General features: G+C 38.6%; 1 protein-coding gene across 1 annotated transcript in view; it reads left to right on the top strand.

The window, feature by feature from the left end:
* Window positions 1-24,423, top strand: part of LOC128698669 (restin homolog) — a 165,905-nt gene that overhangs the window by 39,806 nt on the left and 101,676 nt on the right. The window contains exon 6 of the mRNA XM_070104034.1: window positions 15,008-15,187. Coding sequence (XP_069960135.1) covers window positions 15,008-15,187 — 180 coding nt within the window. The remainder of the gene's footprint in view (window positions 1-15,007; window positions 15,188-24,423) is intronic.

Below are 24,423 nucleotides of genomic sequence, written 5' to 3'. Positions count from 1 at the left end.
GAAATAAGTAAATGGACAGTTTCCTGTACTCACTCAACAGAATAGAAGGAATACTAGTGAAATGGCCAAGCTTGGTAGGCTGAAACATTAGATTAGGTCAAAAATAGGGCATAAAGTAGGTGAAATTGCCAGTGCATAAATATCGCCATTGGTGTTTTCTAATCTAAGCACTTTGTAATCTGCATAATCACTAATCCGGCACCCTACAGGTCCCGATGATGCTGGATTAGTGATGGTCAACCTGTACTAACACCCATTACATGCTACGTGTATGTATATGTACATACACAGTAGTACCTCGGTACTCTAACAGCTCCCAACTTGAACAATTCGGCATTCACACACTGGTAAAAAAAAAAAAAATTGCTCGGCAGTCGACCATTTGCTCAGCTCTCAACCAAACAGTGTGCATCAGTTTCCTCACAGCTGTCGCTCAATGCAAAACTCCGCTGAACTTCGCTATAAACTATTTTGTTTCCTCACTTTTTTTTTATATATATACAGTAGGGCCCCACTTATACAGCGGGTTAGGTTCCAGGCTGTCGCCAGAAAGCAGACATCGCGGGAAGGCAGAACGCCATTTTTTTTCCATTTATAAATGCATATAAATGCCCGACAACAAGTTTACCCTAAATTATATTAGGTTAGTAATAGAACTAGGCATTAAAAACACACAAAGTAAAATAGTCACAGTAAATTCACTACTTATCTTAAAGTATTTGTAATCTTAATGTAGAGAGAGAGGTGAGTGGTACTTATTTGTAGGAAGTCAGGTGCAGGTAGCCCAGGTGCAGGTAGCACTGGGTCCCCCTCTCATACTTAATATACGATATTTAAAACATCCCAGAGAGGTAAAATACACATACAGTACACTCATTATTTACCTTAAAATGTGTGTAGTCTTAATATAGGAAGAGAGGCGAGTAGTATTTATTTGTAGAAAGTCAGTGTAGGTAGCCGGTAGGTGTAGCCCGCCTGGGCTACACCTACCGGCTACCTACACTGTGGCCCAGAGCCATATTATTAACATTGACATGCCTTGTTCACTGAATTTAATCATTTCTAACAACTACCTTCAGATGCCATCATAAACGAAGGTAGAAGTAATGAATAATTCATGCCGAAAATTGTAAACAGAAGTGGAGTGAGGGAGTGGCTGGGCCAAACGCAGATTCATACACGTTTTCTCTGATGGCTGAGCAGAGAAAACGTAATGTTGTTCCTCCACCCGGCTACCACACAGCTCCACATGTATTATTATCAGAGCACATATAAAATATGCAATAAATGCCAGACAACAAGTTTACACTAACTTATATTAAGTTAGCAATATTAAAATGGTATAAAATACCGATAGGTTGTTAGGTAAGACACACATGCAACAGTTAGGTATCTTTATTTCGAAACGTTTCGCCTACACAGCAGGCTTTTTCAGTTGAGTACAGAAAAGTTGATAGAAGCAGAAGATACTTGAAGACTATGTAATTAGTCCATCACCTTTACATAGTCTTCAAGTATCTTCTGCTTCTATCAACTTTTCTGTACTCGACTGAAGAAGCCTACTGTGTAGGCGAAACATTTCGAAATAAAGATACCTAACTGTTGCATGTGTGTCTTACCTAACAAGTTAGCAATAGAAATAGGCATTAAAAACACAAAAGGTAAGATACACACACAGTACACTTATTACTTACCTTAAAATATTAATATTAATGTGTGAGAGGTGAGTGGCAGAGTGTTTATTGAATAAAATCAGAAAGGCATACCATCATCCTCTAACTTGGCACTTAAAGCAAGAGGCTTATGACTTCTCTTTTTATTACAGCTAATCATAGACGCCATCGTCAGTGAGAGCCAACTAGTTAACGAAAGAGTAAACGAGAGAGAGAACGAGATACAGAGTTGAGACAATGTAAGAACACAAACTGAACAGGTAGTAGATGATCACTTGGTCAGGCGAGATAAATGCGTATTAATATGTCTACTTTTAGTTCATTCACGTCCATTTGTAAGAGTTCGTAAAACATTTACCTCAATATTTTTTTATTTTAATAATTACCTCACAATACAAATACTCTTACATTGTGTACAAGTTGTACAAGTTAGTTCAGAATAAACAAACAGCAACACACCATTTTTAGAGTGAATGAAGATAAGATAAGATAATGAAGGTGCTCAGAATACAACAGTTTAGAAGCATATACGTATAAAGATACACAACATATCCCTCCAAACTGCCAATATCCCAAACCCCTCCTTTAAAGTGCAGGCATTGTACTTCCCATTTCCAGGACTCAAGTCCGACTATATGAAAATAACCGGTTTCCCTGAATCCCTTCACTAAATATTACCCTGCTCACACTCCAACAGATCGTCAGGTCCCAAGTACCATTCGTCTCCATTCACTCCTATCTAACACGCTCACGCACGCTTGCTGGAAGTCCAAGCCCCTTGCCCACAAAACCTCCTTTACCCCCTCTCTCCAACCCTTTCGAGGACGACCCCTACCTCGCCTTCCTTCCCCTATAGATTTATATGCTTTCCATGTCATTCTACTTTGATCCATTCTCTCTAAATGACCAAACCACCTCAACAACCCCTCTTCTGCCCTCTGACTAATACTTTTATTAACTCCACACCTTTTCCTAATTTCCACACTCCGAATTTTCTGCATAATATTTACACCACACATTGCCCTTAGACAGGACATCACTGCCTCCAACCGTCTCCTTGCTGCTGCATTTCAACCCAAGCTTCACACCCATATAAGAATGTTGGTACCGCTGTACTTTCATACATTCCCTTCTTTGCCTCCATAGATAATGTTTTTTGACTCCACATATACCTCAATGCACCACTCACCTTTTTTCCCTCATCAATTCTATGATTAACCTCATCCTTCATAAATCCATCCGCCGACACGTCAACTCCCAAGTATCTGAAAACATTTACTTCTTCCATACTCCTCCTCCCCAATTTGATATCCAATTTTTCTTTATCTAAATCATTTGATACCCTCATCACCTTACTCTTTTCTATGTTCACTTTCAACTTTCTACCTTTACACACATTCCCAAACTCATCCACTAACCTTTGCAGTTTTTCTTTAGAATCTCCCATAAGCACAGTATCATCAGCAAAAAGTAACTGTGTTAATTCCCATTTTGAATTTGATTCCCCATAATTTAATCCCACCCCTCTCCCGAACACCCTAGCATTTACTTCTTTTACAACCCCATCTATAAATATATTAAACAACCATGGTGACATTACACATCCCTGTCTAAGACCTACTTTTACCGGGAAGTAGTCTCCCTCTCTTCTACACACCCTAACCTGAGCCTCGCTATCCTCATAAAAACTCTTTACAGTATTTAGTAACTTACCACCTATTCCATATACTTGCAACATCTGTCACATTGCTTCCCTATCCACTCTATCATATACCTTTTCTAAATCCATAAATGCAATAAAAACTTCCCTACCTTTATCTAAATACTGTTCAGATATATGCTTCAATGTAAACACTTGATCTACACATCCCCTACCCACTCTGAAACCTCCTTGCTCATCCGCAATCCTCCATTCTGTCTTACCTCTAATTCTTTCAATTATAACTCTACCGTACACTTTTCCTGGTATACTCAGTAAACTTATTCCTCTATAATTTTTATAATCTCTTTTGTCCCCTTTCCCTTTATATAAAGGGACTATACATGCTCTCTGCCAATCCCTACGTACCTTCCCCTCTTTCATACATTTATTAAACAAAAGTACCAACCACTCCAACACTAATAATAATAATAATAATAATAATAATAATAATATAATAATATTATTATAGTATTATTATTATTATTTATAATAAAAAGCACTAAACCCACAAGGGTCGTGAATTGCTATACATAGAGTAAAGGCATACAAAAAACATTTTTCTACAGTTATTCCCCAGTTTGACTAGAGAAAACGTAATTCTTCCGACACTACCTACACAGCTGCTTTGTAAACAAATCTCATATTTACATCAATTTTTATTCTGAGTGTACGTATCTTGTTTATATGCTATGTAATGGGTTTCATATATAATTTTGAGGAAAATATCATAGATGGATTAATGAAAATGCCTATATTGATGTAAAATAAGACATTTAGTGTGCCCAAGAGTGATGATTATTACTTAGTATTGGCATCATGAGTAGAGAGAGACTTAGCGATTTTAATGTGTACCTGCACACCAGCACAGTGTGTAAGTATATTTAGGTACAGGTACACATAAGTATAATTATCAGAGTGCATATAAAATATGCAGTAACTTTAAAACACTTGAAATTTTGGAAAGTTTCCTGACATAATAGATGTGGTCACGGAAAATGTAAACAAACCGAGTGGGGGGGCGCCATATTTGAAAGACTGCTTGCCGTACAGCAAATTTTGGTCATAATTTGACATCGCCGTATTAGTGGAACGCCGTAAGGCGAAACGCTGTAAAGCGGGGCCTTACTGTATATATGTGTTTGTTTAAATAAGTCACCATGGGGCCTAAGAAGATTAGTGTTAACGGCCAACCAAAAAGAAAATTGGCTAGCCGCAGTAGAGATGAAAAATTATTATTCCTTATGGGAAAAATTTGTTCGGTACTTGAAAATATTGGCACTTGAACAGCCTTCTGGAATGAATTAAGTTTAAATACCAAGGTACTACTATATATGCAAGTGTATACACTCTTATCTGAGTTTTTCTGATTAAGTTCTTCTTGTAGTGTTTACTTGAAATTTTATGGGAAAGTGGGGTAGAATTCTTCCTCTGTAAGCAATGGTTCTTCAAAGGTAAGTGAAATGACTAGTAACCCCTTATGTCTCACTGCTAAAGGGAAACTGAAATCTTTTAGTAAAACTGGGCTTTTGGACTGTGTGGGTTTGTTGCAGATGAAGAATTGATTTGTATCAATTATTAACCTTTAAATGGTCCAAAGAGATTGACGTTCAAATTCGTAGTGCTACAAAAGTAGATCTTTTTTTTACATATTTTCAAATGTAACAAAAAAAAATGTAGATAAAAGTTTTTTTTTACACGTTTTCAAATGTAAAACAAAAAAAGATCTACATTTTTTTACATACTTTAAGATGTTGAAAAAACGTATATATCCGTTTGGACTATTTAAGGGTTAAAGAGGGGTGGGAGAATTTTGGAGTAAATGGGATTCAATTGGGTATATCTGAAAGTATTAGAGGTAAAGTAGGGGTAGCAGTAATATTAATCAACTTTGGAAGGAGAGTGGGGGGCATTGTGTTTAAATTCATTAGTGTTAAAAAATAACAGCAGTGAAAGATTTGGTATCAGAATTGAGGGAGGCAGTAGGAAGGAAGTGAATGTGACTGGAGGCACTGATGTTTAAGTCTGCTGCAATGCTTCCCTGCTTTTTGACACTTAACTCTTGATGCCTTGAACCTCCAAGTCAGACCGAAACGTCGTCGTAAGCTTCTCTTTTATGTGCGGGTTATTTGTGTATGACTCACTTTTTTTGACCTTGATTTTGTACATATTTACAGCACCATTTCTTTGTGGACCATGAGTGGTGTAAACCTTAATCAAGTTGAATTTTGGATAAATTGACTGAAATAATAGTTTAGGTTATGTGTACCTTTCCTAACGAGTCAGCAGTTGTGCAATGGGTTTTGGAGAGGTTCTTGTTGAGGACCTGTATCCAGAGGCTGTACAACACACACCTTATTTTTTAAATATACATGTATATTGTTTCCAGCTACTAATAGTTGTTCACCATGGAGCTCAAACCTACATTTCCTGGAGCACCTAGTCTATAATACCTAGAAAAACTGATGTGAGCTATTCTGCCAGGTTTATTTTTTTAACCACTGTAGTCTTCAGCTCATTTTCAGTTCCATGGTGCATAAAAGTTAAAAATTTTTATATCCTTGTGAATCTTTTGTGTATGATATATGCTTCTAAACTGTTGTGTTCTGAGCACCTCTACAAAAACAGTGATTATGTGTGAGTGAGGTGAAAGTGTTGAATGATGATGAAAGTATTCTCTTTTTTGGGATTTTCTTTCTTTTTTGGGTCACCCTGCCTCAGTGGGAGACGGCCGACTTGTTAAAAAAAAAAAAATGCAGTCACTATCAGCTTGCTCTTGTTTAATTTAGGTTTAACCCTTTGACTGTCGCGGCCGTATATATATACGTCTTACGAGGTACCTTGTTTGACGTATATATACTCAAATTCTAGCGGCTTCAAATCAAGCAGGAGAAAGCTGGTAGGCCCACATGTGAGAGAATGGGTCTGTGTTGTCAGTGTGCACCATATAAAAAAAATCCTGGAGCACGCAGTGCATAATGAGAAAAAAAAACTCCGACCGTTTTTTTAATTAAAATGCCGACTTTGTGGTCTATTTTCGTATAGTATTTATGGTTGTGTTCTCGTTTTCTTGGTCTCAATTGATATAATGGAAAACATATTATAGAAATAGAGGTGATTTTGATTGATTTTACTATAAAAAGAACCTAGAAATGGAGCTCAAAGTAGGGGAAATGTTTGATTTTTGCCAATGTTCAAAAGTAAACAAATGATGCCATTGTCCAATAAATGTCCAACTAGCCATTCTAATATGCAGTCATGAATGGGTTGATGTTATTTATACAATTATTACAGTATTGCAGTAGTCTGCATAATAGTAAGTCTTCTATTTTTTGTTTGAATAAAAATTCAAAATAGAAAGCAAGAGTAATATCAGAGGGGCCTGGAGACATGACTGATGAACAAAGAAAATGTTATTTTAGAGCCAGGAATGTCTGCATTGTTCATTCTGGACCTTATTTTGAAATTGTCATATTTTTTAGTTTTCGTGAAATTGGCCAAATTGCAAATTTCTGACCACATTATTAGGTAGTTGAAATTGGTAAATGGGCAGTTTCTTGTGCTCAATCGATAGAAAAAATGGAGTTCTAAAGAAATAGCTATGAGTTTGGGCGACTGGAACAATGGAATTAGCCGAAAATAGGGCTCAAAGTGGGCAAAATCGCCGATTTGTAAACAGCGCCGAGGTTGCTAACTTTGTGAGAGCATAATTCTGTCAGTTTTCCATCAAATTTCGTTTTTTTTGGTGTCATCACAATCGGGAAAAGATTCTCTGTCATATCATAAGAAAAAATATTTTTTTTTTTTAAATTTTGCGACACCAGGAGACACCTCAGGATTGGGGGTTGCGACAGTTAAAGGGTTAAATATTTTGTCACATCCTCTTTAGTTCATCCAGTAATAAAAGGTCAAGCTCTTTATTCATAAATGATTCATTCCCATCTGTTTAGGCATCGTTGTGGATGCACTCTTGAACACCAGGTAATCTTTGCATTGTGGTGGCGAGGGTTTCATGTTCAATGCATATGGAAGAACAGGTCATGGGCATGAGACTAGGTGAGATTGTTTTTTGTATAGATAAGCAGGGTAGACCTTAACCCTTAAACTGTCCAAACATTGATCTATGTTCACGTGTGTAGTGCTCCAAAAGTAGATCTATGTTTTTTTTTACATATTTTCAAATATAAAAAAAAAAAAAAGTTTTTTACACGCTTTCAAATGTAAAACAAAAAAAATGTTTTTTTACATTGAAATGTTGAAAAAACATATATATACGTTCGGACAGTTTAAGGGTTAAACGACTGGCGAGTCATCTGGTATATTGGCTGATATATGCTGCACTGTTCGTGAACTTTGTGCTCCTCACATATTGTGGATTCATCAGCTTTTAGGTATAGCAACAGCAGCAGCAGCAATGTTCATCCTTTGTTCGGTCATCATAAAACTAATATGCTTTCCAATACTCCTTGGATCACATTCTAGTATTCTATTATATATTTAGTGGAGGAAAACTTTGTACTGTATTGGTAGTTTTTGCTGTTAAAGATGCTGAAGTTTTAAATTTTCTTGTACAGTGGACCCCCGGTTTACGATATTTTTTCATTCCAGAAGTATGTTCAGGTGCTAGTACTGACCGAATTTGTTCCCATAAGGAATATTGTGAATTAGATTAGTCCATTTCAGACCCCCAAACATACACGTACAAACGCACTTACATAATTGGTCGCATTGGGAGGTGATCGTAAAGCAGGGGTCCACTGTATTTTCATTTTCTTGTATGTGGTTCTTTCATGTGAAAGCAAAAACATTTAAAATTGTCATATTTCATCTTGAAAGTCTGGGCCATTCAAAGGTATGTCTTCGAATTTGTATTTTGTTTCATCTACTTTTTGTGATTGACACTGTATTACAGTGCCATATTTGTTTTAGTTGGTTGCAGTTAGCATTTTAATGTTAACATGCGAAGGATATTGTAAAACTGACCTGTATAGCATAATTTTCAGAATCCTTTTGATATTCTATAGTGTTTTGTAATTCCAGCTATATTAATTGTAGGATGTTGGGTGAGGTGATTGAAAAGTAATGAATAATTCAAAATGGGAGTTGACTATTACATTGAGCCAAAGACAGTTCTTGTAAGAAAAATTGAATAGTTGTACTGGTTAATGTACAAATTTGGGAATGTTTACAAGGAGGAAATTAACACAATGCATGCTCTTATCCCCTTATTGGATTAACTGTGGAAGAAAATGCATTTGGATTTACATGAGTGGATGTGTTGGCAGATGGGTCTATCAAAGACTAGGTGAACCATTAAATAGATAAGGGAAAAATTATACAGTAAGTAGTGTCGAGGTGTTTGTCAAGAGAAAGTAATTTATCTATGAAGGTATAAGAAAAGAGGTATGTGCTTTATTAAAGTTGTGTGCTACCAGTCTTTTTTGTATGGGTGTGAGGCATTTCAAGTTATTGCCACTGCAGTTTTGAGTTACTTAAGTTTGCCTGAAATGCTCTGCATAACTGGGCTTTATGCATGTATAACTAAATGTCACCCATCTGTGTACAAACATTGTATCATGCTGAAATAAATTATTATTCATTGCAGTAAGGAGGCAATATCCTGTCTGACAGCATTGTGTGGTGTGAATATTATGCAAAAAATGTTGAGTAGGTATGTGTCAGTTTTGGTATTGCCATTATTGACTGATTTTGATGGTATCAGTATTGGTGTTGGCTGACTTAATGGTATTGTTATTGGTGCTGGTATCTGGGTATCAGCTAATTTTGATGGTTTTGGTGTTGGTCTAAAACTAAGTCTGTATCAGCTAAACTTTTAGCATCGTCCTATCCCTAATTCAGCATAGAAATTAGAAGAGACTTTGTTGTTATAAAAGATAATGTTCAGAAGGCAGATTTCATGTAGTTTTGGCATTTAAAGAAGATGGAGCAGAATGGGATGACAAAGGCAGTGTATATTCGAGGTGAAAGAAAGGTGGGGTAGGGTTTTAGGGTTGTGAAAGTGGTTATGTTAGGAGCATGAACATCCAGTAAGTGTGTGCATGTGCATTAGATTGAGGTAAATGGAGATTACTGGTTTTAGGGATTTAGCATGGCATGAAGAGGGTAACATTAATGAAGGAAATCAGGAAAGTTGGTGAGCTGAAGTTGAACCTGGAGGTGAGAAGTATAGTGACTATAATATGAAGGGAAGGGGTGGGGTTGATGCTACAATTTGGTGGAATATTTGAATTGTAATGTTTTTGCACTTCTGGCAAATCAGCTATTTGAATAACAAGTTAATTTGGATTGTGTCCATTGGTGACCCTGGGGAAAGTGTAGGCAAGCTTGTCATTACAATTAATTTTGAATATTGTTGTCCAAGTTTTAGATGTGGTGGGCAGTTCCATGTTTTTGGTGTCTTGTTTATACAGGTGCTTTACTTGCGAGTGTTAGGAATCTTTAATGTACTGTTACTGTTAGCTTGCAGGTTGTACACTTTTTTCTTGAGGGTTTAATTTTTAATATTATCACTTGTTTCCCACCAATGCCTCCCAGCATAAATAAGCGGGATTACCAGTAGACCCCTGTCTATCTTCAAGAACGTGCTGGACAGGCACTTAGTCAGTACCTGATCAGCCGGGCTGTGGTTCATTTGTTGGTGTACATGTGGCCAGCGGTAACAGCCTGGTTGATCAGACCCTTATCCACCACTAGGCCTGGTTATGGACTGGACCGTGAGTGCGTTGATCCCTGAATCCCTTTGTAGGTATACTCCAGGTAAGGGAGGGTAACCCAAAGGAGGTAATACTTTCACCATTGTTCATTAAACTACTTGTCTTGCCAGTTGTAGGCAGACATGACAATGTACCTAATTGAAACATCCTCGTCCATCCTTCAGTGCAGTTACAATGGAACCTTGTCTTAGGAGTGTCCCAATGTATGAGTTTTTTGAGATACGAGCCGTCAATTGGTCGATTTTTTGCTGGGTTATGAGCCAGCTTCCCCCTCAACCCAAAACCTGGACATCTCTCTTGTTTATGATTTCATGCTTTAATTCCATGGAAATCATCCTCTTTTTCTTCTCAGCACTGTCCTTTACGTACGTATTATGTACATAGTACGTACGTAATAATTGAGATTGCTGCCGCTAGTTGGCACAGCTGATTCCAAAACATCCTGTAAGCAGTACACATGTTTACATAGCTGTGGGAGCAGTTCTCTCCTGCTTTGCTTACATTTTTGACAGTCATTTGGTCAAATTTTGCTTTTCTAACTATGGGTCCTAAGAAAATAAGCGCAAAGGACAGTGCTGAGAAGAAAAAGATGATAATTTCCATGGAATTAAAGCATGAAATCATAGATAAACATAAGCAAGGTGCACGAGTTGTGGATTTAGCCAGACAATACCAGTGAAGTACATCTACTATATGTATGATACTAAAGCAGCAGGAGTCAATAAAGGCTATTTAATGACACTTGCCTAACTCATTTCTGAAACATACTGAAAGGGAGGCTGAAACAAACTACCTTGGACAGGTTTTTATTGAAATGCCCTGCAGAGGAAAGTGTGAAGAAATAGCCAAAAATCAGTGAAAAGTAAGAACAAGTGAAAGAAGTGAAAAGTTAAACAAAACAAATTGTATCAGTTATGTTCAGTGATTTAACAAAAGAAATTGTATCAGTTAAGTGATAAAACAAATATGAGTTAAGTTCAGTGATGAAACAAAACAATGTTGTTGTTGGAGGTTTACAGGGCCACTAACATCATACGCCACACTGCGAATCTGCCACCCTCAACTTCACCTACACTCGACCTCCTCCACACTCAACCTCCGCCACCATCTCTGCTCCAAGTGTGTAAGTGCATATACACTTCATATAAACAGTTTATTATTTCTTTACATTCTGTAGTGTATTATAATTTATTGTGTTTATATATGATATTTTAAGTGTTTTCCTTAGAAAACTAGTGATCTACTGCAGTTAGCCTCAAAAATACTCTGTTTTCTCTTACAATAAGAGTATGGGAAGATACTATATAGTGACAGATGGACAGGAAATGGCGGATGCTTCCACCGCTGCCTCTGCCACTGTATTATGGCCTATTTTATTCATTCTAGAGTATATATCGTGTTTGTGTTAATTGTATTGTTTATTATGTCATATTAGATGAATTGATAGATAAATAAGCCGTACAGTTGATAATAGCGCCATATTCAAGTATACATTTTCTTATCTCTCCAGAGTGCAGGAATGGATTAATGGCTTTTCAGTTAATTTAAATTAGGAAAATTAATTTAATGTACGTGTAAATTGAGTTAGGAGCTAGCTCCTGGAACGGATTAAACTCGCAAGTCAAGATTCCATTGTATTGTACTTCACACTTCAGGGCTCGAGTTTGTCTAACCTGGTTTTTCTGTGGCCCTTCATGTTGGTTAGCTTTCTAGTGTGTGTTGGTTACTCTGCTCATGTTTGTTGGTTACCCTGCTCATGTTTGTTGGTGACCCTGCTCATGTTTGTTGGTGACCCTGCTCATGTTTGTTGGTGACCCTGCTCATGTTTGTTGGTGACCCTGCTCATGTTTGTTGGTGACCCTGCTCATGTTTGTTGGTGACCCTGCTCATGTTTGTTGGTGACCCTGCTCATGTTTGTTGGTTACCCTGCTCATGTTTGTTGGTGACCCTGCTCATGTTTGTTGGTGACCCTGCTCATGTTTGTTGGTTACTCTGCTCATGTTTGTTGGTTACTCTGCTCATGTTTGTTGGTTACTCTGCTCATGTTTGTTGGTTACCCTGCTCATGTTTGTTGGTGACCCTGCTCATGTTTGTTGGTGACCCTGCTCATGTTTGTTGGTTACTCTGCTCATGTTTGTTGGTTACTCTGCTCATGTTTGTTGGTTACCCTGCTCATGTTTGTTGGTGACCCTGCTCATGTTTGTTGGTGACCCTGCTCATGTTTGTTGGTTACTCTGCTCATGTTTGTTGGTGACCCTGCTCATGTTTGTTGGTGACCCTGCTCATGTTTGTTGGTGACCCTGCTCATGTTTGTTGGTGACCCTGCTCATGTTTGTTGGTTACTCTGCTCATGTTTGTTGGTGACCCTGCTCATGTTTGTTGGTTACCCTGCTCATGTTTGTTGGTGACCCTGCTCATGTTTGTTGGTGACCCTGCTCATGTTTGTTGGTGACCCTGCTCATGTTTGTTGGTTACTCTGCTCATGTTTGTTGGTTACTCTGCTCATGTTTGTTGGTTACTCTGCTCATGTTTGTTGGTTACCCTGCTCATGTTTGTTGGTGACCCTGCTCATGTTTGTTGGTGACCCTGCTCATGTTTGTTGGTTACTCTGCTCATGTTTGTTGGTTACTCTGCTCATGTTTGTTGGTTACCCTGCTCATGTTTGTTGGTGACCCTGCTCATGTTTGTTGGTGACCCTGCTCATGTTTGTTGGTTACTCTGCTCATGTTTGTTGGTGACCCTGCTCATGTTTGTTGGTGACCCTGCTCATGTTTGTTGGTTACTCTGCTCATGTTTGTTGGTGACCCTGCTCATGTTTGTTGGTGACCCTGCTCATGTTTGTTGGTTACTCTGCTCATGTTTGTTGGTGACCCTGCTCATGTTTGTTGGTTACTCTGCTCATGTTTGTTGGTGACCCTGCTCATGTTTGTTGGTTACTCTGCTCATGTTTGTTGGTTACCCTGCTCATGTTTGTTGGTTACTCTGCTCATGTTTGTTGGTTACCCTGCTCATGTTTGTTGGTTACTCTGCTCATGTTTGTTGGTTACCCTGCTCATGTTTGTTGGTTACTCTGCTCATGTTTGTTGGTTACCCTGCTCATGTTTGTTGGTTACTCTGCTCATGTTTGTTGGTTACCCTGCTCATGTTTGTTGGTTACCCTGCTCATGTTTGTTGGTTACTCTGCTCATGTTTGTTGGTGACCCTGCTCATGTTTGTTGGTTACTCTGCTCATGTTTGTTGGTTACTCTGCTCATGTTTGTTGGTTACCCTGCTCATGTTTGTTGGTTACTCTGCTCATGTTTGTTGGTTACCCTGCTCATGTTTGTTGGTTACTCTGCTCATGTTTGTTGGTTACCCTGCTCATGTTTGTTGGTTACTCTGCTCATGTTTGTTGGTTACCCTGCTCATGTTTGTTGGTTACCCTGCTCATGTTTGTTGTCTACCCTGCTCATGTTTGTTGGTTACCCTGCTCATGTTTGTTGGTTACCCTGCTCATGTTAACTTTCTACATGTGTGCCTCCCATATTTTGTTATGGGTAATTCCATCTCTGATACACAATAAATTGAGATAGTTGTGTAGTGGGATACAATGTAAAACTTCTAAATATAGAGGTACAGTGGAACCTCAAAAATCAAATGTATCACATATCGAACGTTTCGAAAATAGGACCATTTTTTCGGACAAACTGTGTCCTTATTATCGAACGCGCCCCTATTTTCGGACCGCCAGGTACAGGACCTGTCTGCCGCCCGCTCTGTCCGCGTCCCCGCGCAGGCGCCGTGAACAGTCTAGCTTTGTTTATGCTTGAGTGAACACTAACCTGCGCTCTCATTCATGCATTTTACAATTATTTCGTTGTGTTTAGTGCTTGTGGGACTGTGAAATAAGCTGCTATGGGCCCAAAGAAACTTGCTAGTGGTACCCCTGTGGTAAAGAAAGTGAGAAACACCATAGATGTGAAGAAGGAAATAATAGAGAAGTATGAGAGTGGTGTGAGACTTGTTGAGCTTGCCAGGATGTATGGGAAAAACAAGTCGACCATTGGTTCTATCCTGTCAAAGAAAGAACAAATCAAGGAAGCTGATGTTGCGAAAGGTGTTAATATAGGGAGTAGATGAGGTGCCTTCTTCAAAGATTAAGGAGATATGTGCCAAGTGGAATGATGTCTAAATGTTTGTGCAGAAGTACTGCCCTGAGCAAGCTGAAACAAGCCATCTTTGCAACAAGTTCAGTGACAGAACCATGTCCCATTTTAGGGAAATGTTAGAGGTGCCAGAAACGGAGGACTGTGGACAGTTATTTTGAGAGACAGGGGTCCAGTGACTCTCAAGCTGGTCCTAATGGCATTAAAAGACAGAGAAGGGAAGTAACCCCAGAGAGGGCTTTACCTGAAGTCCTTATGGAGGGGGATTCTCCTTCCAAACACTAACCCCAACTCCCTCTCTCCTCCTCCGTATCTTCCAGATGCCCTCACCAATCTTCAATAAAGGTAAGTAAAAATGTTATTTTATATGTATTACTACTACACATAATTAAAAACGATAGTATTTATTGTATGTAAAACTGTAATTAATCTCTATAAAATGTATTTTTTGTGTGAATATTTTTGGGTTTCTGGAACGGATTAATTGTATTTCCATTATTTCTTATGGGAAATATTACTTCGAATTTCAGACTTTTCGAATTTAGAATTAGCTCCTGGAACGGATTAAGTTCAATTTTTGAGGTTCCTCTGTATTGTATGCATTAGTTTTATACTGGTGTTGAAGTGAGGAAGGGGAGGGGGCACAAGCAGTATAAATTTGTACTAATTTTCATAACCTCTGGTGTGGTTCATTTAGAACTTCATGTGAAAAATCATAAATCGAACCATTTCATGACTCGTATTTTTTTGTTATAGATTGAGAACAGTTTTAAAGAACGCAACGAAGCTGAGGGCAAAGTGAGGAGTTTGGTATGCAAGTATGAAGCATTAATGAAGGACCAGATGAAGGAGAAAGAGAAACACTTAGAACTTCTAGCCAAGAAAGACATTGAAATAGAGCTGCTGAATGGTAGCTTGAATAAGCTAAATATGAAGGTGAGTGTGCCTCAGTTATTGGCACTGCTACTAGTCATTGTTTTGTTCTTCTAACAGGTTTGTCATCAATAATACATCAATGCTTAATCTATCAAAATAAATACAGCAAAGAAAATGTTGAATTTGCTCAAATGTGGGTGCTTAATCTGAATTGTAAGAACCTTGAAATATTTTATTTTACAACTTGGAAAAAAATGAAATTCCAAATTTATTTTATTCATTATATTTAGGGGCTAGTAACCCCTTCTCCTGTATATATTACTAAATTTGAAAGGAGAACTTCTGTTTTTCCTTTTGGGCCACCCTGCCTCAGTGGGATACGGCTGGTGTGTTGAAAGATTTACTATTATTCTCATATGCTTCTGGTAATGTCCATAAATCAGTTTTATATTTTGTGTGTTAACCCTTTCAGGGTCGAGAGGCCCTCTCCTAAACTTGTTCTCAGGGTCAGAAATTTTTCGGAAATTTTTTTTTTTTATGAAATGATAGAGAATCTTTTCCCGATCATAATGACAACAAAAGTATGAAATTTGATGGAAAACTTATGGAATATGCTCTCACGAAGTTAAAGGTCTCTCCGATGTTTACGCATCGGCGATTCCGCCCACTTTGAGCCCTATTTTTGGCCAATTCCTGTGTACCAGTCGACAAAAATCATATTTATTTTTCTAGAACTCAATTTTTTCTATCGAATGAGTACAAGAAACCACCCATTTATCAATTTCAACTATCCAATAAAGTGGTTAGAAATTGGCAATTTTGCCAATTAAACACAAATTTCAGAAGACGCCAATTTCCAAATAGGGTCCAGAATAAACAAGAAAGACATTCCTGACACTAAAATAACAAGTTCTCTGTTCGTTAGTCACGTCCCCAGGCCCCTCTTATATTTCTTTTGCTTTCCACTTTGAATTTTTATTCTTACAAAAAATAGAAGATTTACTGTTATGCAGACTACTGCATTAGTGTAGAAATGGTATAAATAACATCAGCCCACTTGTGAAAGAGTCTAATAGACTCACCAGTTGACGTGTATTGGACGCTTGGCATGATTTGTTTACTTTTGATCTTTGGTAAAAATCGAACATTTCTGCTACTTTGAGCTCAGTTGCAAGGTACTTTTAATTGTGAAACCAATCAAAATCATCTGAATTTCTGTAATATGTCTTTCATTCTTTAAAATGAGACCAAGAAAACTGAATACAACCATAAATATCATATGAAAATACAGTGCAAAGTCGCTGTTTTAGTCCAAAAACACGGTCAAATTTTTTTTTCTCATTACGCTGTGTGTGCTGCAGGATTTTTTTTTATACTGCGCACACTGACCACATAGACCCATTCTTTCATATGTAGACCTACCAGCTTTCTCTCGCTAGATTTGAAGGTGCTAGAATTTAGGCGTACTAGTATGTCAATAACCTTGGTGCGTAAGCCGTACTAGTACGATGAAAACCCTGAAAGGGTTCAATCTAAGACTTGACCTTACTTAAGGGTGTATTTGGTAGGAATTCAAAATGAGTGCTAAAATATTTTGTCTTGGGAAAAGGGGGATAGGATGGGAAACAAATGTTTTTTCAACACACTGGTTGTCTTACTGAGGCAGGTGACCTAAATAAGACTGTCTAGTCACCATCATTTAAATAACTGCCTTGTCAGAAGTGTGCAAAAATCACAATTCAAATGACCCTCTGAAGTACAACATTGCCATCTCTCAAGAGTACTGGCTTGATAACTAGACTGGTGTTGCAAGGTTGAGTATTCATATCAGTCTATGAGACAGTCCTAGGTATTACAGCTCTGTTGGAAAAACTAGTTGTTCAACATTTTCTATTTCTGGTATGCTTAGCAGGCTAAATTTCCTCTCGAAATACATTAATCCTTGTTATTATTACCTTTAGCCCTTTGATGGTCCAAGCCCCCTAATCTGAAACTTGTCCAAAGGGTCTAAAAATCTCTCCCATCCCCATCATGAGGATTTATGTACAGTGGACCCTCGGCTAACGAACACATCACATAACGTTAAATCTGCCCAACGAAGTGTTTGAGCGTAAAAGTTTTGGCCTGGCTAACGATAAAAAACTCGCCCAACGTGAATCGTCCTGAGCCTGTCCATCCAGCCTGAGCGCCTCAGTTGCCCTGCCGTCATTGTTTACAAGCCAGGGTGGCCGGTTTCATGCATACATTCAATACATTTTGTATTATTCCATTATTTATAGTGCTTGTAACTGCTAAATAAGCCACCATGGGCCCAAAGAAAGCTTCTAGTGCCAGCCCTGTGGTAAAAAGGGTGAGAAATACTATCGAAATACTATTGTACCACGGTCAGCTGCTGCTGCTGCATCACCACCGTCAGCTGTTGCTGCACCACCATCAGCTGTACTACTCGAAGATGTGGAGAGACTGTTGTTGGTGTGGCTTAACGAGAAACAGTTACCATGAAACAATTAACCCCAGAGGGTGAGCCACCCAGGATAGCCCTAGAAAGTCAGTGAGTCATTGAGGACTGTCTAACTTATTTCCATTGGGGCTCTTAATCTTGTCCCCCAGGATGCGACCCACACCAGTCGACTAACACCCAGGTGAACAGGAAAAAATGCATGGAACTAGTGCTCATATTGGTGAATTTAAGGCCAGCAAAGATTGGTTTGAGAGATTTAAGAATCGTAGTGGCATACACAGTGTCATAAGGCATGGCGAAACTGAATAATTACAACCCAAACAAGTGTTCAATTGTGAGGAAACAGGCCTGTTCTGGAAGAAAATGCCAAACAGGACCTACATTACTCGGGAGGAAAAGGCACTCCCAGAACACAAGCCTATGAAAGACAGGCTAACTTTGTTTTGTTGTAATGCTAGTGGGGATTGCAAAGTGAAGCCTTTACTCATGTGTCACTCTGAAAATCCCAGTGTGTTCAAGAAAAAGTCTCATCACTCATCAGTACTCTTCAATAAAGGTAAGTGCCATTTTAACATTTATTTATATAGTTATTGTGCATGTCTCATTGTTTGTAGGGAAATGTACATTTCATGAAAAAAAAAAAAACTTTTTTAATACTTTTGGCTGTCTGGAACGGATTAATTGGATTTCCATTATTTCTTATGGGGAAAATTAATTGGGCTAAAGATAATTTCGTCTAATGATGAGCTCTCAGGAACGGATTAATATTGTTAGCCGAGGGTCCACTCTATTATTTTTTTTTTTATTAAAAAATCTGCAGTTGCTCACCAAGGCAGGGTGACCCAAAACAGAAGAAACACTGATCATCCTTCATTACATCACTGTAGCCTACTCTATATTTATAAAACTGCAATATTAACACCCCTCCTTCAGAGAACAGGCACTGTGCTTACCACCTCCAGGACTCTAGTCTGATTTGCTGTTTTCCCTGAATCCCTTCATAAATGTTACTTTGCTCACTCCAAAATCATGTCAAGTCATAAAAACCATTCGTTTTCACTCGTTCCTATCTAACACACTCAGGTACGCTTGCTGAAAGTCCAAGCCCCTTGCACACAAAACTGTCTTTACCCCTTTCCCCCAACTTTTCCTAGACCCTTTCCCTGCCTTCCTTTCACTACAGATTTATATGCTCTCAGTCATTCTATTTTGTTCTATCATCTCTAAACATATGAGCCACTTCAACATTCCCTCCTCAGCCCTTGGGATAATACTTTTAGTATCCCCACACCTCCTAATTTCCAGACTACAAATTCTCTGCATTATATTCACACTTCACATTGCCCTCAGACATGACATCTCCACTGTCTCCAGCCTTGATGTTGCAACATTCACCACCTATGCTTCACACCCATATAAGAGCATTAGTCTAACTATAATCTCATGCATTGTCCCTCTTTGCATCCATGGATAATGTTGTCTCCACGGACTCCTCAGTGCACCACACGCCCGTTTTCCCTCATCAGTTCTATGATCCACCTCATCTTTCGTAGACCCAACTGCTGACGACCCCACTTCCAGATATCTGAATACATTCACTTCATCTATACTCCCTCCCTCCAATCTGATATCCAATTTATCATTACCTAAGTTTTTTTGTTATCTTCATCACCTTAGTCTTTCCTGCTTTCACTTTTAATTACCTTTCTTTTACATGCTCTTCCATACTCATCCACCAACCTCTGCAGAATCTTTCAAAAAGCACTGTATTCAGCAAAACGCAACTGTGAGAACTCCCATTTTGTGTTAAATTCTTTATTTTTTAATCCCCCACTTCTTGCCAACACTTACAACCCCATTTATAAATATATTGAATAACCATGGTGATACGACACATCCCTGTCTCAGGCCTACATGTACTGGGAAATAATCTCCATCCTACATGCTCTAACCTGAGCCTCATTATCCTCATAAATAGTGTTAACTGCTTCATTAACCTACCCCCTATTCCATATTTTTGCAACATCTGCCACATTGACACCCTATCCACCCTGTCATGTTTTTTTTTTTTCCAAACAAGTCTTCTGTCTCCTACTGAGGCAGGGGGACCCAAAAAGAAAGAAAAAATCCCCCAAAAGAAAATACTTTCATCATTCGACACTTTCACCTCGCCCATACACAATCACGCTTTGCAGAGGCGCTCAGATGCAACAGTTTAGAAGTCCCTCCGAACTGTCAATATCCCATACCCCTCCTTTAAAGTGCAGGCATTGTATTTCCCATTTCCAGGACTTAAGTCCGGCTAACCGGTTTCCCTAAATCCCTTCACTAAATATTACCCTGCTCACACTCCACCAGCTTGTCAAGTCCCTAAAACCATTTGTCTCCATTCACTATCCTAACACGCTCACACACGCTTGCTGGAAGTCCAAGCCTCTTACCCACAAAACCTCCTTAACCCCTTCCCTCCAACCTTTTTGAGGACGACCCCTACCCCTCCTTCCTTTCCCTACAGATTTATACGCTCTCCAAGTCATCCAGTCTCTCTAAATGATCAAACAACCTCAACCCTTCTTCAGCCCTCTGACTAATATTTTTAGTAACTTCACACCTCCTAATTTCCACACTCTGAATTCTCCGCATAATATTTACACCACACATTGCCCTTAGACAAGACATCTCAACTGCCTCCAGCCGCCTCCTTGCTGCAGCATTTACAACCCAACCATCACACCCATTAAGAGTATTGGTTCCACTATACTTTTATACATTCCCTTCTTTGCCTCCATAGATAACTTTTTTTGTCTCTACAGTTACCTCAATGCACCACTCACCTTTTTTTTCTTCATCAGTTCTAGTTAACCTCATCCTTCATAAACCCATCTGCTGACACGTCAACTCTCAAATATCTGAAAACATTCACTTCTTCCATACTCCCTCTCTCCAGTGTGATATACAATTTTTCTTTATCTAAATCGTTTGATACCCTCATCACCTTATTCTTAACTATGTTCACTTTCAATTTTCTACCTTTTCACACTCTCCCAAACTTGTCCATTAACCTTTCCAGGTTTTCTTTAGAATCTCCCAAAAGCACAGTATCATCAGCAAAAAGTAGCTGTATCAACTCCCATTTTGTATTTAATACCCTCACAATTTAATCCCACCTTTCTCCCCAATACCCTAGCTTTTTCTTCTTTTACAACCCCATCTATAAATGTATTAACCCTTTGACTATTGAGAACCCTGCTCACAAACTTGCTCTCAGCATCAAATTAATTTTTTTTTTTTTTCAACAAGTCGGCCGTCTCCCACCGAGGCAGGGTGACCCAAAAAAGAAAGAAAATCCCCAAAAAGAAAATACTTTCATCATCATTCAACACTTTCACCACACTCGCACATTATCACTGTTTTTGCAGAGGTGCTCAGGATACAACAGTTTAGAAGCATACACATATAAAGATACACAACATATCCCTCCAAACTGCCAATATCCCAAACCCCTCCTTTAAAGTGCAGGCATTGTACTTCCCATTTCCAGGACTCGAGTCCGACTATATGAAAGTAACTGGTTTGACTGAATCCCTTCACTAAATATTACCCTGCTCACACTCCAACAGATCGTCAGGTCCCAAGTACCATTCATCTCCATTCACTCCTATCTAACACGCTCACGCACGCTTGCTGGAAGTCCAAGCCCCTTGCCCACAAAACCTCCTTTACCCCCTCTCTCCAACCTTTTCGAGGACGACCCCTACCCCGCCTTCCTTCCCCTATAGATTTATATGCTTTCCCTGTCATTCTACTTAGATCCATTCTCTTACAACCCAGGATTCCAAATGGCCTGTGATCCCGTGTGTAATGGGAGCAAAATAAACACAGCAGAAAAAGTTTAGACTTATATTATCCTTCACCAATTTAGAACAGCAATATGTACACTATGTACAGTGATAAGTATAGTGCACTCCACGGTAAGCAAGGCAGAAATAGAAGCCACAAGATAGCAGACCGTGCTTCAACCAGCTCTAGAATGGGAATGACAAGGGCAGACAGGAGAGCGGTACCCACATAACCTCTGCGATTGCCAAAACCATCTTCTTATTGGCTAGAACCTGGTCACTAGTTGAACGACGGGGCCCCATCATCAACTCTTAGCAACCTGGTTCGCTGGTTGGGGATGATAGCCTGTAAATGAGGGTGTGTACATGCACCGATTAAAGGTTACGTACTCTTTGCATGCCACAATGACCAAACCACCTCAACAACCCCTCTTCTGCCCTCTGACTAATACTTTTATTAACTCCACACCTTTTCCTAATTTCCTCACTCCAAATTTTCTGCATAATATTTACACCACACATTGCCCTTAACCCTTTCAGGGTCCAAGGCCCAAATCTGGAGTCACGCACCAGTGTCCAAGAATTTTCAAAAAAAAAATTTGTTATTTTTTCTTATGAAATCGTAGAGAATCTTTTTGTAAAGGTAATAAAACAAAAAGTACGAAATTTGGTGGAAAATTGACGAAATTATGCTCTCGCGAATTTTGATGTGTCAGCGACATTTATGAATCGGCGATTTTGCCGACTTTGACTCCCATTTTAGGCCAATTACATTATTCCAATCAACCAAATTCTTAGCTATTTCACTAGTATTACTTCTATTCAATCGATTGAGCACAAGAAATCGCCAAGTCAACTGTTTCAACTACAAAATAAAGTGATCGGAAATTGTTAATTTGGCCAATTTAACACAAAGTTCAAAATATTCCAATTTCAAAATAGGGTCCAGAATGAACAATGTAGGCATTCCTGGCACTAAACTAACGTTTCCTCTGTTCATTAGTTATGTTTTGAGGCTTTACAAATAAATTCCATTTTGATTTTTTATTCACATAATGAATTTTTATTCACACCAAAAAATAGAAGATTTACTGTTATGCAATACTGTAATAATTGTATAAATATCATCACCATATTTGTGAATGTATATTAGACCCACCAGCTGACGTGTATTAGACGTGTGAGGTCGTTTGTTTACTCTTGAATATCGGCAAAAATTTAACATTTCCGCTAATTTGAGCTCAGTTTCAAGCCATTTCCATTGCTAAAACCAATCAAAATCATCTCTATTTCTGTAATATGTCTTCCATTCTATCAAATGAGACCAAGAAATCGCAAATACAACTATAAAAAACATACGAAAAAACACTGCAAAGTTGCTGTTTTAATCGAAAAATCATGATTTAAGTTTTTTTCTCTCATTATACACAGTGTGCTGCAGGATCTGTTTTATGTGGTGCACACATACCACATAGATGTATTCTCTCATATCTAGGCCCAAATGTACCACTCACAGTTTATCAGAGTGAGCTGAGCTCATGGCGTAGATCTACGGTTTGGACCCTGAACGTAAAGCCGTAGATCTACGGGACGGACCCTGAAAGGGTTAAACAGGAAGAAAAAAAAAATTTTTTTTATAAATTGATAGAGAATCTTTTCCCGATGGTAATGACACCAAAAGTGCAAAATTTGATTGAAAACTTTGGAATTACGCTCTCACGAAGTTAGTGATCTCGGCGATATTTCGCATCGGCGATTTCACCCACTTTGAGCCCTGTTTTCAGCCAATTCCATTGTTCCAGGCAACCAAACTTGTAGCTATTTCTTTAAAACTCCATTTGTTCTGTCAATCGATTGGGTACAAGAAACCCCCCCATTTACAGATTTCAACTACCCAATAAAGTGGTCAGTAATTTGCAATTTGGCCAATTTCGCGCAAATTAAAAAAAGATGCCGATTTGAAAATAGGGTCCAGAATGAACAATGCAGATATTCCTGGCACTAAAATAACATTTTCTCTGTTCATCAGTCAGGTCTCCAGGCCCGTCTTTTTTTCTATTTTGAATTTTTATTTAAACAAAAAATAGAAGATTGTGTTATGCAGGCTACTGCATTATTGTAATAATTGTATAAATAATGTCAACCCATTCATGACAGTGTATTAGAATGACTAGTTGGACACTTTTTGGACAATGATGTCATTTGTTTACTCTTGAACATCTGCAAGAATTAACGTTTCTGCTACTTTGAGCTCATTTTTATGGTCTGTTTCATCGTGAAACCAATGAAAATAATCTGTTTCTATAATGTCTTCCTTTCTATCAAATGAGACCAAGAAAACAACAATACAACCATAAATACTATATGAAAATACACCTCTAAGTCAGTGTTTTAATCCAAAAAGTTTTTTTTTTTTTATCTCGTGCACTGCGTGCTGCAGGATTTTTTTTATGCTGCTCAAACTGACCACACAGACCCATTCTCTTACGTGTGGGCCTACCAGGTTTCTTCTGCTTGATTTGAAGCTGCTAGAATTTTGGAGTATAAATGTCAAAAACACTGGCTTGGAAGACGTATACGTATACAGTGGAACCTCAAAAACTGAATGTATCGCATATCGAACGTTTCGAATATAGGACCATTTTTTTTGGATAAACTGTGTCCCTATTATCGAACGCGCCCCTATTTTCGGACCACTGGGTACGGGACCTGTCTGCCGGCCCGCTCTGTCCGCGTAGGTGCCGTGAGCAGTCTAGCTTTGTTTATGCTTGAGTGAACACTAACCTGCGCTCTCATTCACGCATTTTACGATTATTTCGTTGTGTTTAGTGCTTGTGGGACTGTGAAATAAGCTGCCATGGGCCCAAAGAAACTTGCTAGTAGTACCCCTGTGGTAAAGAAAGTGAGAAACACCATAGATGTGAAGAAGGAAATAATAGAGAAGTATGAGAGTGGTGTGAGACTTATTGAGCTTGCCAGGATGTATGGGAAAAACA

Source organism: Cherax quadricarinatus, chromosome 88, assembly GCF_038502225.1.
Source record: "Cherax quadricarinatus isolate ZL_2023a chromosome 88, ASM3850222v1, whole genome shotgun sequence".
Lineage (NCBI taxonomy): Eukaryota > Metazoa > Arthropoda > Malacostraca > Decapoda > Parastacidae > Cherax > Cherax quadricarinatus.
The sequence above is the reverse complement of the archived record's forward strand: the minus strand, read 5'-3'. Positions and strand labels throughout refer to the sequence as shown.